Raw genomic sequence first — 16114 nt, 5'->3', positions numbered from 1 at the left:
TATACTGTATAAAGTATAAGGTCAATAACACATTAATAAATAAATAAACATTCACTATAAATTAATTATGAATATTTTAATTTCAGTAACACATAAATACATGATTAATTTAAACCCTAACCCTAATAAATAAATAAATAAATAAATGAATATTCGCTTTAATCTAATTGTCAACTGTATAAAGTATTTAAGTTCAATTACACATAAATAAATAAATAAATAAATATTCACTTAAATTTAATTCTGAACGAAATATTAATTTCAATAACATAAACAAATAAATAATAAATAGTTACCGTAATTTAATTATAAACTATGAACTGTATGAATTTTAGTTCAACAACACAAAATAAATAAACATTCACTATAATTTAATTATGAACGATATTTTAAGTTCAATAACATAAACAAACAAACAAACAAATAAATATTTACTATAATTTAATTATTAACTGCATAAAGTATTTAAGTTCAATAGCACATAAATAAATAATTAACTAGATAAATAAATAGTTACTACAATTTAATTATAAAATTTATAAAGTATTTAAGTTCAATAACACAAATAAATATTCATTAACTGTATAAAGTATTTAAGTTCAAAAGCACATAAATAAATATATATATATATATATATATATATATAAATAAATAAATATTCCCTCTAATTTATTTATAAACTGTATAAAGTATTTAAGTTCAATAACACAAATAAATAAATAAAAATAATTAATTATTCCCTATTTCATTATAAACTGTATAAAGTATTTGAGTTCAGTAACACATAAATAAATAAATGCATTAAATAAATAAATAAACATTCACTATAATTAAATTAATTTAATACATTTTATAAAGAAAGAAATAAATACAAAATTGAGGCATAAGGAAGTGCTTTACAACATTTTGAAATGTAACACACCTACATATGAGATGTGATATATTTTTAACTAATTTTAAGTTTTATAATTCACAGGGCATCAATTGGTTTCACTGGAAAGGCCACGAACATTCGATTCCCTTTGCGGAGATGAAGATCCGACCAGCAAATTTCAGAAACTTAGAAGGCAGACGAAAAAGATCCTAAACTTCAGATGGCCCTCTTTCTGTTTTCTCAAAAGTCCTTCTAGAGATACAAACTCTGCCTTCCACGTCAATGGTATTGATACTGTCATCAAACCGGTTAACATCTTAGAAACAGGTTTTCGACATTAAACAATGTGATTTTTGAAAGTCAAACACGAGATCTTCCTATTACAAACCTCAGATCTGTGAGAAAACCACTATAAGAACAAGTCTCCATTTTATTTGATGATCTTGTACAGGAAGAGATTTTTGACTCCAGTGATGTCATTTCCTCCACTGAATCACTGTCATGCTCAGGTCTGACACAACCAAGATGGTGCACATAAGCGTTCATTATTTTTTCCCTGGCATTTCTTTTAAACCTAAGAAATTAAGCAAATTATGATGTGATTATTTTCCGAAAAGGTTTTATGACAAGCCAGTTAGTGGAGTGATTTGTTAATGATCGTTTTTGTTTTGTTTTGTTTGAGAGTTCTCGATGTCTATAATCCATCAGTGTCAATTAAACGTTATCTCTCTTCTCCCTGTGAATGTTGAAAATTGATCGTCCACAACACAGAAAATAAAAAATATCATTTGTAATGTTTGAATTTGTCAGTTTCCCTATTTGTCTATCATCAAGTAAAGTTTTTTTAAGATGAACAGATGCCAGTTTTTATTTACCGGCCACTTTATTAGGTACACCTTACTAGTACCAGGATGGACATCCTTTTGCCTTCAGAACTTCCTTAATCCTTCATGGCATAGATTCAACAAGCTACTGGAGATATTCCTCAGAGATTTTACTCCATATTGTCATGATAGCATCACACAGTTGCTGCAGATTTGTCGGCTGCACATCCATGATGCCAATCTCCCGTTTCACCACATCCCAAAGGTGCTCTATTGGATTGAGATCTGGTGACTGTGGAGGCCATTAGAGTACAGTGAACTCATCATCATGTTCAAGAAACCAGTCTGAGATGATTCACGATTTGACATGTTGTTATCCTGCTGGAAGTAGTCATCAGAAGACGAGTACACTGTAGTCATAAAGGAATGGACATGGTCAGCAACAATACTCAGGTAGGCTGTGGTGTTGACACGATGCTCAATTGGTACTAATGAGCCCAAAGTGTGACAAGAAAATATCCCCCACACCATTACACCACCACCACCAGCATCCTGAACTATTGATGCAAGGCAGGATGGATACATGCTTTCATGATGTTGTCGCCAAATCTGACCCTACTATCTGAATGTCACAGCAGAAATGGAGACTCATCAGACAAGGTCACGTTATTCCAATCTTCTATTGTCCAGTGTTGGTGAGTCTGTGTGAATTGTAGCCTCAGTTTCCTGCTCTTAGCTGACAGGAGTGGCCTCCGGTGTGGTCTTCTGCTGCTGTAGCTCATCAAGGTTGGACGTGTTGTGTGTTCAGAGATGCTCTTCTGCCTTCTGGCACCAACAACCATGACAAGTTCAAAGTCACTTAAATCACCTTTCTTCCTCATTCTGATGCTTGGTTTGATCTGCAGCAGATCGTCTTGATCATGTCTACATGCCTAAATGCATTGCATTTGTATACACACACACACACATATATATATGTGTGTGTGTGTGTGTGTGTGTGTGTGTGTGTGTGTGTGTGTGTGTGTGTGTGTGTGTGTGTGTGTGTGTGTGTGTGTGTGTGTAAATAAAAAGGGGTGTGCTTTGTGGGGGGCGTGGCTTGAGTCGTAAGGGCGGGGCAAAAATTCTCACTCCAAGCTAAAACCAAAAGTTGGCAGCCCTGCTACCATTGACTTATACAATGCAGCATTTAGCTCGCTCCTAAACATCGCTGCTGTCCTCAGATCATTGTCTGAGCAGAAGTTTCATCAGTGAGGCTCCTGATAGTGAATGAGCCTGATAGGTCCCAATTCAAACACAACTGGACAACAGAAGACTGGAGAAGGATTCTGCTTTGCTATGATGATGGTGTGATGTCAAAATGTAGGCCTTCAAACACCACAACCTACCTTTTTTATTATTATTTTATTTTTATTATTGTTTATTATTTTTATTATTGCTGACCACATCCGTTTCTTCATGACCACAGTGAATCATCTCTATCGATGCATCCAGCATGAAAACGCACTCAGACCATCACCAGCTTCATGGGCAGGTGAGTGTGTGTGTACACTGTCTGTTTATTAACAGTTTCAGTGTTTTCTGTTGATTTACGGTTGTGAATTGCATTATGGGATGTTAATCTCTGCTCTGTCGACTTGAAAATTGGAACTATTGAAAATTCAACTGTTGAAAATTCAACTCTACAGTTTAACAAAGTGACTTCATCTGTAGTAATATAGTGTATAAGAAATAATATAGAGAGAAATAAGTCTGCAAAAGAACAAAAGATGTGCCGGCAGTTTATTACAAGGTTTTTGTAGTGTCTTATAAAACACCAACCCATACAATATAGCACTTTAAACTATAAAAAAAATTAAATAAAGTCACTTTGTTAAGGTTTTCAAGGATAAAAGTTGTTGGAAGAAAGACCAAGATCCCATAATGCATTTCAAAAGCATAAATAAATGTGGGGAAATGATCAAACAAAAACACGAAACACAAAATATGGAAAACGGGCAGTTAAGAATAGGTTTTTATGAACGTAAAGTGATGAAGCACTCGTAAAATATCAACAGTAGCCATGATCAAGGTTTGTGAAATGTATTTTTTTTGTCATATGACAATTTTTGCATCTTACATTAAAAACATTGTAGGATTAAAAAATAAACAGAGAAAAATATTTCAAACAGCAAAAAATATAGTGAGCTGTCAAAAATCAAGATGAGGTGAAAGTGTGGCGGTAATTATTGAGGCTCAGTTTTTGGTACATACATTTACACTGCAAAAAAAATACAACTTTTCCAGTACAAAAATCTTCAAATTATTTCAAATACAGTATCTTAAATCAAGACTCATTAAGGGAGGGAAAAAAAGTTTTCAGTTAAACGCATCAAAATTAAATGCTTAAACCAAGAAATGGGTGTCAGAAAAATTAATAACTGATATTTGATTTCATCCATTAATTTTCCTTCGGCTTATTCACTTAAATATCAGGAGTCCCCACAGCGGAATGAACCCCCAACTATTGCAGCATATGTTTTACGTAGTGGATACCCTTACAGTCACAACCCAGTACTGGGAAACACCCATACACACTCATTCACACACATACAAACGGCCAATTTAGTTTATCCACTGGCACATGTGTTTGGACTGTGGGGGAAACCGGAGCACCCGGAGGAAACCTACGCCAACATGGGGAAAACATGCAAACTCCACAGAGAAATGCCAATTTACCAAGCCAGGACTCAAACCAGCGACCTTCTTGCTGTGATGTGACAGTGCTAACCACTGAGCCACCATGCCACCCTGTTATTTTATGTTACTTGTTTATTTTTCAGACCATCCTTTGTGAAGTTTTACAAACTAGTTTCGAGAGGAGCACGTGATATGATTGATCGCAGCCGGTCTCTCATAACCACCTTGATCCAAGCTTACAATAAATAGACTAATTTCACCCTTCTGCCTCATCTCCTCCTTTTACCAGGCGGAGCTCTCGAGACCTACTTGATCTCGGACCCCCTTATATGCTCATTGACCAGGCCGGAGCCCTGGGCTCAATCATCTCCGAGCTCAGGGTTCTCTCCTGGGGCAGCATGCCAAACCTGCTAATAGCGCCAAGCAATCTCTAAGTGGGAACTCTTGAACTTAATGACGTAAAGCCATTTAATTTTGATGCTCTTATTTCAAACTATGTTTTTTTTCCCCCCAAATAAATGCATCTTAATTTAAGGATACTTCCATTTTTGTCCTGAAAAGAAAAAGAACAATGTAAATGTCTGTTAAATCTTTCACCAGTTACCCAGAAGGATTACTCAATAAATAAAACTTCCCCTTAACAGTGATCAAACATGTTAATCATTGCAGTGTTCTGGAAATTTCACTTGGCACAAATCTCGCTTTTCGAGGAGAAGGGAAATAATACAGCGTACATGAACGTTTTTGTGTTATACAATTGCACATGTTGAGTTTGACATACATTCAGTCCGCGTTCGTTAAAGGACGGATCATTACCTATGAACTCTAACAGCACTTCACTATGCATATTTGGCACAAATAATCTCACAGAAACACAGCAGAACAGATCTGGCATCGTTTACGTCATCTCTTTAAAGAAGCGCTCCACTTTATTTGCAAATAGTCTTGTTTTACAGCTCCCCTAGAGTTAAACTGCTGAGTTTTACCATTGTTTAATCCATTCAGTCGATCTCTGATGTCTCACGCTATTAGCTTAGCTTAGCATAGATCATTGAATCAGATTAGACCATTAGCATCTCAAAAATGTGCGAACATTTTTGATAATTCTGACTCTTCTTTAGTTACATTGTGTAGTAAGACAGACGGTAAATGAAACGTTGCTATTTTCTAGGCTGATATGGCCAGGAATTATACTCTCATTCTAGGATAATAATTAATAAAGTTTGCTGCTGTATCATGACACAAATATATTATGCAGCGCCTGTAAATAGTCCCCTGCTAAGTTGGTTATGTTGATGGAAGTTAGATTTTTAGGCGCTGTGTAATAGAGTGTAAAAACTATGGTGTCACTTTGTAGGCCAATCGGCTTTAAGCATTGGTTCCCTCTTTAAAACCCACATAGGATTTTTCCATAGAATTTGATTATTGCAGATAATAAGCTGTGCGTCAAACATAGTTCATTATTCTGTACTTGTGTTTTGCCCATCAAGATAATCTTCACAAAATAATAAACCTTTTATGACTTTTGAATCCTAAATGAAGGTTCAAGCACTTAAAAGCTAACTTTAGCCTAAAAACAAACTACACCGATGTTGGCTGCTCCTGATAACTTGTGGAGTTTATTTTTTTAAAGATGGTCCATGATAAGGATTTACCCTGTAGATTAATTTCAATCCATGCTCTATTATGTATGGATAAAGCATTCAATAAGTTATTATCACATAATAATACCAGACAAGCTTATCAGAAACTCAGTGCCAAGAGAAGCACTGAAGGGCTCTCTATTCTGCGATAACAACCCCCTGAATGTAGTTTATACAATTTATTACACAACTACTTGCCAGAAATGTTAAGTTAGACAGGGTGCTTTCACACCTGTGAATCGATTCAGTTGTTCCGAAACAGAGATTACAAATGTTACATTGTTGCTCTTTGCTCTTGGAGCGGTTCGCTTTCACATTGCAAAGTTTCTAATCGGAACAAAGAGCTAAAACAAGTCACGTGCGAGTAAACTCTCCTCACATTGGTCAGAGTGTCAGGGTTTATTTTGCAGCGTCCCGCTAAGGTGTCAGGAAGGGGGGTGGTTTGGTGGTGATTGACAGGGTGCGCGCGCGATGTGTCAGAGGAGAGATGCGGTGGGGAGGGGTGAGAAGGGTGCGCGATGATGCCTATTTGAGGACCGGGAGGGAGTCGAGAGATTACCGGGAGATCATAACTCGTTTGCGGGCATCTGGAGACTCGCAAAACTTCCCGCCCTACTCATAATTCTCTCTTCATATAGCCGTAAGCCTATTACATATCCATAAAACACTGTGATATAACCGTGATCGGATCAGATCGCTTTCTCACTGCAATCGAACCGCTCCAGGGTTCGTTTCAGTCGAGCCGAGACCACCTCATTCAAGTGATCTCGGAGCGATTACTTTGGCGCGGAACAGAACGCGATTGCCCTGTTCACATATGCCAAACGAACCGCGCTAACTGGACAAACGAGACACGTTCCGAAACAAAAGTGTAGGTGTGAAAGCACCCTAAGACACACAACATTGGTCTGAGCTGTAAAAGTTTGTTAATCTTTCATTAAACGCAAAGCTGAAAGAAACAAAAACGGCTAAATGGAGCATATACTAATCTATCTATTTTTCAGTCACACAATGGCGCCAAACTGTCAAAAAGTGCTGCATATGTAAATAAAAATTAAAATAAAGCTGGTATGGATAGGAACTATACTGCCATTCTGGTATAATAATCATCGATAAACTTTGCTGTCATACCATGACTCCAGCAGACACATATGCAGCCCCTGAAAATAGTCCCCAGCTATGTTGGTAATATTATCATTAATTATCCGATTTATAGGCACTTTGTAATAGAGTGTAGGAACTATGATGTCACTTTTGTAGACCAATCCATGCTGTAATATGTAAGGATAAAGCATTCAGTCAGTTATTATCACAAAATAATGCTACACAATCTTATTAGAAACTCAATGCAAGCAAAGCACTGAAGGGCTCTCTATTCAGCGATAACAACCGCCTGAACGTACTTTATACCATTTATTACATAACTACTTGCCAAAAGAGTTAAATTAGACACACAACATTGGTCTGAGCTGTAAATAGTTTGTTAAATCTTTGATTAAACGCAAAGCTGAAAGAAACGGAAACGGCTGAATGGAGCATATGCTAACCAACGTATGTTTCCGTCAAAAGATGGCGCTGAAGAGTCAAAAAAATTTATATGAATGTGGGTGTGAACATATTTAATGACAATCAAGATGATTTGAAGTACCTGGATGAGCCTGTGTTATTAGTTTCAGTGGCTGTTATCTGAAAATAACATACCTTGGAAAGTCGCGGCCGACCAATAACAATCAAGCATTGCAGATAGTCGTTTAATATCACTATATCACTGCATAGTATGCAACAAAAAAAGGTTCCTAATCGGCCCAATGTTGTTTAATGTCTCTGAAAACACCTTTAGTCCCATTTAGCAACTTGTTAGCAACCTTATTTTTTTATTAAATCTCACAGCTTTAAAAAAAATCACAAGAGGGTGTAAGTGGTGTGTGTTATGCTGTAGAACAAAGCATGAACGTTTGAGTTTATCACATACCTTATTTAACCAATTCAACCACAACACCCATTTAAAAAACCCATTGACTCTGAGATGACAGAACTGGAAGTGCTAAAATGCTAACTAACTTTCAGGTTTTTGCATACAAATTGACATTGTAGTTCTTCCACTTTAATTATCATTTCATCTGATGATCAAGTTTCTTGATTACTTCACCCGAATATGAGCATAGTTAGCCATATCGGCTAATATCAAATGATAGCTAATAGCCATATCGGCTAATATCGATAGTTGGCATAACAAAAATGTTCATTTTCTATCAGTCCTAGTACACAGTACAACTAAAGTAGAGTCAAGCTGTATATAAGAAGATTATCAAAACTCTTTGGTCATTTTTGAATGAGATGCTAATGTTCTAATCCGATTCAGTGATTTATGCTATGCTAAGCTAAAAGTGTTCCTGCTAGACCTGGAGATCGGCTGAATGCATTTACAAATGATAAAACTCAGCTGTTTAACTCTAGCGATAAATTATAAAATGAGTCTATTTACAAAAAAAAAGTGGAGAGTCTCTTCAAATAAATGCCCTAAAAGTGGAGCTTCATCGGTATTGCAGATTATAGATCATCATCGGCTATTTCTGATATCTGAAGATCATATCAGGTCATCACAAGGCATCGCATGTACAAATTAATCTGTATTTCGGACAGTTTACTAAGATAAAGGTTCAAATTAGTTTTAAACCACCATGACTGCACATGTACGGCTATATAAATAATATGCATTAAATATAATAAAATAGATGTAAACAGTATATACATTTACTGTATAAAGATCCCTCACTTTGTATGAGAGTTGTATGGTTAGATATAAAGATACTTATATAATATGAATATTTATATGTGTGTGTATATTTATAGATAGTAAGATATCTGCTTTTATTTGCAAGAATAGAAGCAGTGTATCATATAATATAATAACGACTATGTTTAATATATCCTGGATTCATCTCTAAGTGTGTCTGCAGTGGTGTCGTCACTCACTGGATGAGAAAAGTGTGTGTTTTTTAAAGATTCTCGTGAATATTATCATGTGCATTTGCAGATTGAGGCCTCCCATGCACAGAGAAGTTTCAATAGTTGTCATAACTGGTTTAAAATCAGTGGATTATGTTATGTTTGAATGCCAAATATAAAAGGCGAGTGTGTAGCAAAAAGATTCAAGCGCTTGGTCCTGTGTAAACATCTCCATTTAGCCTACAAAATACTGCAGCGAACGTCGCCTGGCAGTAAGAACAATTCAGAAGGAATAAAATACAAACTCACACTTCACGCGCTGCAGTAAAATAAGTGTTTTCTTCAGTGTTTTTGGCTTGTTTGGCAGTTTTCTGGATTTTGAATCAAGATTACTTTTGATTTTAAGAATGGTAATTACAATTTTATGCTTAAACAAGACAAAATAACAAAAGAAATAACAATTGCTCAGAAAAAATGTGACTTAATTCACACAATTTTGGTTTTGTTACTGGTAAGTATAGCTGATTACTTTAGTCTTGTTTTCTGAAAAAAACAGTTTATGATTTTATGGTTATTCAACAAAACTGAATAACATACTTTAGTCATTGTTTTGTTTTTGTAAAATTACTGAAAAAACGTTAAATAAACCAAATTTTTTATTTATATATATATATATATATATATATATATATATATATATATATATATATATATATATATATATATATATATACACATATATATATATACATATATATATGTGTGTGTATGTGTGTGTGTGTGTGTGTGTGTGTATATATATATATACACACACACACACACACTCACCGGCCACTTTATTAGGTACACCTGTCCAACTACTTGTTAATGTAAATTTCTAATAAGCCTCATGGCAGCAACTTAATGCATTTAGGCATTAAAGATGATCTGCTGCAGTTCAAACAGAGCATCAGAATGGGCAAGAAAGGTGATTTAAGTAACTTTGAACGTGGCGTGGTTGTTGGTGCTAAAATCGGGCGGGTCAGAGTATTTCAGAAACTGCTGACCTACTGGGATTTTCTGCGCAAACCATCTCTAGTGGCCACAACTCACACAGGCTCACCAGAATTAGACAATAGAAGATTGGATAAACGTTGACTGGTCTGAAGAGTCTTGATTTCTGCTGCGACATTTGGATGGTCGGGTCAGAATTTAGCATCAGCAAATAATAAAAGCATGGATCCATCCTGCCTTATATCATCAGTTCAGGCTGGTTGTGGTGATATAATGGTGTGGGGGATATTTTCTTGGCACACTTTGGGCCCATTAGTGTCAATTGAGCATCATGTCAACGCCACAACCTGAATATTGAACCATATCCATCCCTTTATTACCACAGTGTACCCATGTTCTGATGGCTACTTCCAGTAGGATAACGCACCATGCCATAAAGCGTGAATCATCTCAAACTGGTTTCTTAAACATGGCAATGAGTTCACTGTACTCAAATGGCCTCCACAGTCACCAATCTTAATCCAATAGAGCACCTTTGAGATGTGGTGGAATGGAAGATTTACATCATAGATGTGCAGCCGACAAATCTGCAGCAACTGCATGATGCTATCATGTCAATATGGAGCAAAATCTCTGAGGAATATTTCCAGTACCTTGTTGAATCTATGCCATGAAGGATTAAGTTCTGAAGGCAAAAGGGGTCCCGACCCGGCACTAGTAATGTGTACCTAATAAAGTGGCCATATATTATTTTAAACATTTATTTATTAGCATTTAAAATAAATATCTCCTAATTTAAGAATATTTTGATTTGTTTACACTGAAGACAAAGCAAAAACACTGGAGTAAATTATTTTTCTGCAGCGTGAAGCCGTCAAGCACTACAAACTCAAGTTCTGATGAACCATGAAAACTGTATAAATATTCCTATTTACAAAGTAAGAACAAGACTCTTTCTTATAAATATACAAAATGCAGTGTAATAAGTTGAATATTCATGTGCACAGGACTCCTGCCCAGGACCATTGATTTCTCACACACACACACACACACACACACACAAACACACACCTACGGTAAGATTAGTACGATTTTCACCTTAAACTTCAAACTATCTTCCACAGATGTGTCCAAACACCAATAAAAGGAAAAATCCATGATCATAACCTTCACTGTACTTACTGTATGACCACTTAAAAACCTTTGACCTGCAAAAAACAGGAGTGTGTTAAAACGCCTTCAACATGCAATTTATAAAATGCTAATCAGCGTGTTCATTAAATATGCAGTCTAATTTGAATAATGAGGTATTCAGCTACCAATAGTGTATTACTCATGGTGGTTTACACTGCAAAAGATGAAGAGATTTTGTCTTGTTTTCCAGTACAACAATCTAAACATTCTTAAATCAAAATCCCTTTTTGCAGTGTAATGCCCTTCACCAAGAGGAAAACCTCCTAAACTTAGTGAAGTTGTGAAGCTCAATGTGTAACTGGATCAGACTTCACATCAGCTCCAGTCCACATTTAAAAACAAAAAAAAAATTGAGATTTTTTTTTTTTGGGGACAACTTAATTGTTTTTAGGTTTAATTGACTTAAATTTGTTAAGTTAACTAAATTTGAGTTGGGCCAACATGAATGTATTGTGTGGAACCCTGCCTCTTTTACAGTGTGTGTGAGCAACGCTTTATAAGAACTGCAAGTTACGTAATCATATAACTTTTCTTAGTAATGACTAAAGTAATGCATTACTTTAAAAAAAATAATATTTTGGTTACTTTTTAAAAATTTTAATGCAAGTTGTTTTAAAATCTGACTCCCCAGACAAATCTGACTCCCCTTCATGTGCGCGCGCTTAAACTCTCTGGGCTCAGGAAGTTCTCAGAAGTTAACGTTATTAACGTTGCTTTCAAAAGTAACTCAAAAGTAACTCAGAAGTAACGTAACGCAGCAAATTACTTTTAAAAGCAACTCAAAAGTAACATAACGCAACTCATTACTTTCGAAAGTAACTCAGAAGTAATACATTATTTTTAAAAGTAACTCAGAAGTAATGTAACATCATGCAATACTTCTGAAGTAACGTAAAGCATTACTTTCAAAAGTAATTCAGAAGTAACGGAACACATTACTTCAAAAGTAATTCAGAAGTAACGTAAAGCATTACTTTCAAAAGTAACTCAGAAGTAACGGAAAGTATTAGTTTCAAAAGTAACTCAGAAGTAACGGAACACATTACTTTCAAAAGTAACTTAGATGTAACAAAAAGCATTACTTTCAAAAGTAACTCAGAAGTAACTTAAACTATTACTTTTAAAAGTAACTCAGAAGTAACGGAACACGTTACTTTCAAAAGTAATTCAGAAGTAACGTAATGCATTACTTTCAAAAGTAACTCTGACGTAACGTAATGCATTACTTTCAAAAGTAATTCAGAAGTAACGTAACACATTACTTTTAAAAGTAACTGAAAATGTAACTCAGAAGTAACTTTCAAAAGTAACTTAGAAGTAACGTAACGCATTACTTTCAAAAGTACCTCAGAAGTAATATAATGCATTATTTTCTTAAGTAACTCAGAGGTAACGTAACGCATTACTTTCCATAAAAAGTAACTGAGCAACTTAACTCAATATTGCATCTTTTACAGTGTGTGTGAGCAACGCTTTACTAGTACTGCAAGTTATGCAATTATATTACTTTACAAATTAACGACTAAAGTAATGCATCACTTCAAAAATGATTAATAATAATACTTTAGTTTCTTTATTAAAAATGTAATGCGAGATGTATCAAAATCTGACTCCCAGGACAAATCTGACTCCCCTTCACGTGCACAAGCTTAAACTCTCTGGGCTCAGGAAGTTCTCAGAAGTTCTCTTTCAAAAGTAACTCAAAAGTAACGTAATACATTGTTTTCTAAAGTAACTCAGAAGTAATGTAACGCATTACTTTCAAAAGTAACTCAGATGTAACATAAAACATTACTTTCCATAAAAAGTAACTGAGCAACTTTACTCAATATTGTAATGCATTACTTTCAAAAGTAACTAAACCCAACACTGTGTGTGAGCCGCTCGGGTTCACTCTAGTCCAAACACACATACACACACACACACACACACACACCTACACACACACAGCTAGAGGCCGGTCAGGTCCACGATGGCTTTGATGAAGATGGTGTCGTCCCGGATATAGGAGTTCTTGCCCTCCAGCTTGGCGAGGGGGCAGAAGAGTGGGCAGCCGCTGGCGATGTTCATCTCGCTGACAGGCCGCTGAAACGAGGAGGACGTGATGTCAGGACGAAAGGCGTCAATGATGTGCTCTCGGTTACTCTGGTCCAACAGCATCAGAGTCACCTGCGCCAACACACACCAAGCATATTTTAGTCAACCAAAGGTGCAAGAATTCTCTATATAAATCAGTGGTTCAAAATCAAATACTTTTGCCAAAGTCCCTTAATGGGAAGTTATTTAACTCTGTGGCCATAATTGAAAAACACTTTCAAAGAAAGCGTTCTTGCAGGACTTCCAGAGTTCATCAAGATTCTTTGGATTCATCTTCAATGCCTCCTCCTGCATCTTACCCCAGACATGCTCAATACTGTTCATATCTGGTGACTGGGCTGGCCAATCCTGACTTTCTTTGCTTTCAGGAGCTTTGATGTAGAGGCTGAAGTATGAGATGAGCGCTATCCTGCTGGAGAATTTGCCCTCTCCTGTGGTTTGTAATGTAATGGGCAGCACAAAAGTCTTGATACCTCAGGCTGTTGATGTTGATCATCCACTCTGCAGATCTCTCACACGCCCCCATACTGAATGTAACCCCAAACCATGATTTCTCCTTCACCAAACTTGACTGATTTCTCTGAAAATCTTGGGTCCATGAGCCTTCCAGTAGGTCTTCTGCAGTATTTGTGATGATTGGGATGCAGATCAACAGATGATTCAGCAGAAAAATCCACCTTCTGCCACTTTTCCAAGTGATCAACTAGAAGTCAAGTTATTATTCCTTGATCTTACTTCTGGGATCCACGACAAGACTTTTGACAGGTAGTGTGTATATTATATATATAGTAGTATGGTATTTATGGTATCTTGGCTCTTCCATGCTGTATTATGGTGTTGTGTAGTGACTTTTATATTGAAGCTTCCAAAAGCATACAAATCTATCGTAAAAATAACCCATATGTTGGGTTAGATGGGTTAACGCATGTCTAATGAAACAGATCAGGGGCCTCATGTATCAACGCTGCGTACGCACAAAAACTTTGCGTACGCCAGGTTTCACGCTCAGAATCGCTCACGTTTGGATTTACTAACAATGAACTGAACGTGGGAATGTGCGCAGCTTCACGGCAGCTTTATGGCTGGCGTACGCACATTTTTTGTGCGTGTCTGTTTTATTTCCATTGGCGACTCCTAGAGGCAGTTGTGTTAAATTCCTCTCTACGAAGTGTCTGAGCCTTGCAATGGCAGCTGTATGAGACGGGTTCATCTAGTAGGTATGTAAGGTTTCCATACCATGTAGTTGACCAGCCAAACATTAAAGCACAATTTGCAGCGGTCGCCTGTTTTCCCAATGTAATCTGAGCTATCTACTGCACGCACATTGCTATAAAGACACTATCTGAAGATGAATTTGCATGCGTGAATCAGAAACATTTCCATTCAATAAATGTGCAAATAAAATATGATGCACAGACTTATTAATGATTCCTACTTGTCTTTCTTGTGATAAATAGTAGGCAAAATCTGATATGTAGCGGGGAAAAAAAGAAGAAAGAGTTCATCAGACGCTGGATTCGAACCGAGTTTATGCTCGATCGTGTCATTACATGATCACATGCGTCTAACGAGCTGCGCCACTGAGACTGCTAAGGGTACCGCAACATTTTACAGATATAAACCACACTATTTCTATTTATAATGCATTCAGTGCGATGTTCAGACCCAACTGTGTTAACCGCATCAGCTTAACTCTCCCACTTTATTTTTTTTCTTTTGTTGTTAATTCCGGAGAACAAACTTGCAAATAACACCGCTTTTCTCCGGTCTACCTCCGAAAGCAGCACCTCCAATTCATATTCTGTTCAAAGTTTCTCTTCTTGCTTGATTTTGCCATTGCTTTTTCGTTGGGTTTTTCCATTAGCATAGTCATTAGCATATTCATACAGGGGAGGAGGCAGGGAGGGGTTTTGCGCTCGTGCATGTTGCGCTCAGTTTCACGTTCATTCAGATGTACAAAAGAATATGCGTGAGATTCGGCGTACGCAGTGTTTCATACATCTGAATTTTTTTCTGCGTACACACATTTACAGCTTTGTACGTACGCAATGTTTTAGTAAGATTTCCACCCAAGTCTTCGTACATGAGGCCCCAGATGTTTTTGTAACAACATTTTAATTATAGCCATATCACCCTGCAGCCCAAGACCAGTTACTCACTAAAGCTAAGCAGGGCTGAGCCTGGTCAGTACCTGGATGGGAGACCACTAGGGAACACTAGGTTGCTGTTGGAAGTGGTGTAGGTGAGGCCAGCAGGGGGCGCTCAACCTGTGGTCTATGTGAGTCCTAATGCCCCAGTAAAAGTGAAGGGGACACTACACTGTCAGTGAGTGCCGTCTTTCGGATGAGACGTTAAAACGAGGTCATGACTCTCTGTGGTCATTAAAAATCCCATGGCACTACTCTTGAAAGAGCAGGGGTGTAACCCCGGTGTCCTGGCCAAAGTCCCTCTATCGGCCTTTACGATCAAGGCCTCCCAATCATCCCTTTCCACCGAATTGGCTCTATCATTCTCTCTCCACTCCACCAATAGCTGGTGTGTGGTGAGCGCACTGGCGCCATTGTCCTGTGGCTGCTGTCGCATCATCCAAGTGGATGCTGCACACTGGTGGTGGTGTGGAGAGACCCCCCTCATGATTGTGAAGCGCTTTGGGTGTATGGCCATACACAATAAATGCGCTATATACAGTAAATACACATTACATTACATTACAATTATAAGCTCCAATCACCGACTTGTAATTTAATTGAAGTTTATTTATAAACTAATTTCGAGAGGATCACGTGCTTATGATTGCTTGCGGCTGGTCCCGCATTATCCAGTTTATGATATACCAATCAGACGATTCCTAAGCCACTATAAGT

The 16114-nt window shown here is 36.9% G+C and overlaps 2 protein-coding genes across 19 annotated transcripts in view; one reads left to right on the top strand and one right to left on the bottom strand.

The window, feature by feature from the left end:
• tnca (tenascin Ca) overlaps nt 1-1672 on the top strand; it is a 327362-nt gene extending 325690 nt beyond the window's left edge. For all 17 annotated transcript variants that reach the window (XR_012406651.1, XM_073951876.1, XM_073951880.1 and 14 more), the window contains one exon: nt 977-1672. Coding sequence is in view for 16 of the 17 variants with exons in the window: in XM_073951876.1 (XP_073807977.1) it covers nt 977-1087 (111 nt within the window). In the remaining variant the exon portion in view is untranslated. The remainder of the gene's footprint in view (nt 1-976) is intronic.
• Nucleotides 1673-12599: 10927 nt separating this feature from the next.
• LOC100005446 (TNF receptor-associated factor 2-like) overlaps nt 12600-16114 on the bottom strand; it is an 18295-nt gene continuing 14780 nt past the window's right edge. For both annotated transcript variants that reach the window (XM_001344465.8, XM_073951908.1), the window contains one exon: nt 12600-13322. In XM_001344465.8, the coding sequence (XP_001344501.3) occupies nt 13104-13322 (219 nt within the window). In that variant the 3' untranslated portion in view covers nt 12600-13103. The remainder of the gene's footprint in view (nt 13323-16114) is intronic.

The sequence above is a fragment of the Danio rerio genome, chromosome 5 (assembly GCF_049306965.1).
Source record: "Danio rerio strain Tuebingen ecotype United States chromosome 5, GRCz12tu, whole genome shotgun sequence".
NCBI lineage: Eukaryota > Metazoa > Chordata > Actinopteri > Cypriniformes > Danionidae > Danio > Danio rerio.
The sequence above is the reverse complement of the archived record's forward strand: the minus strand, read 5'-3'. Positions and strand labels throughout refer to the sequence as shown.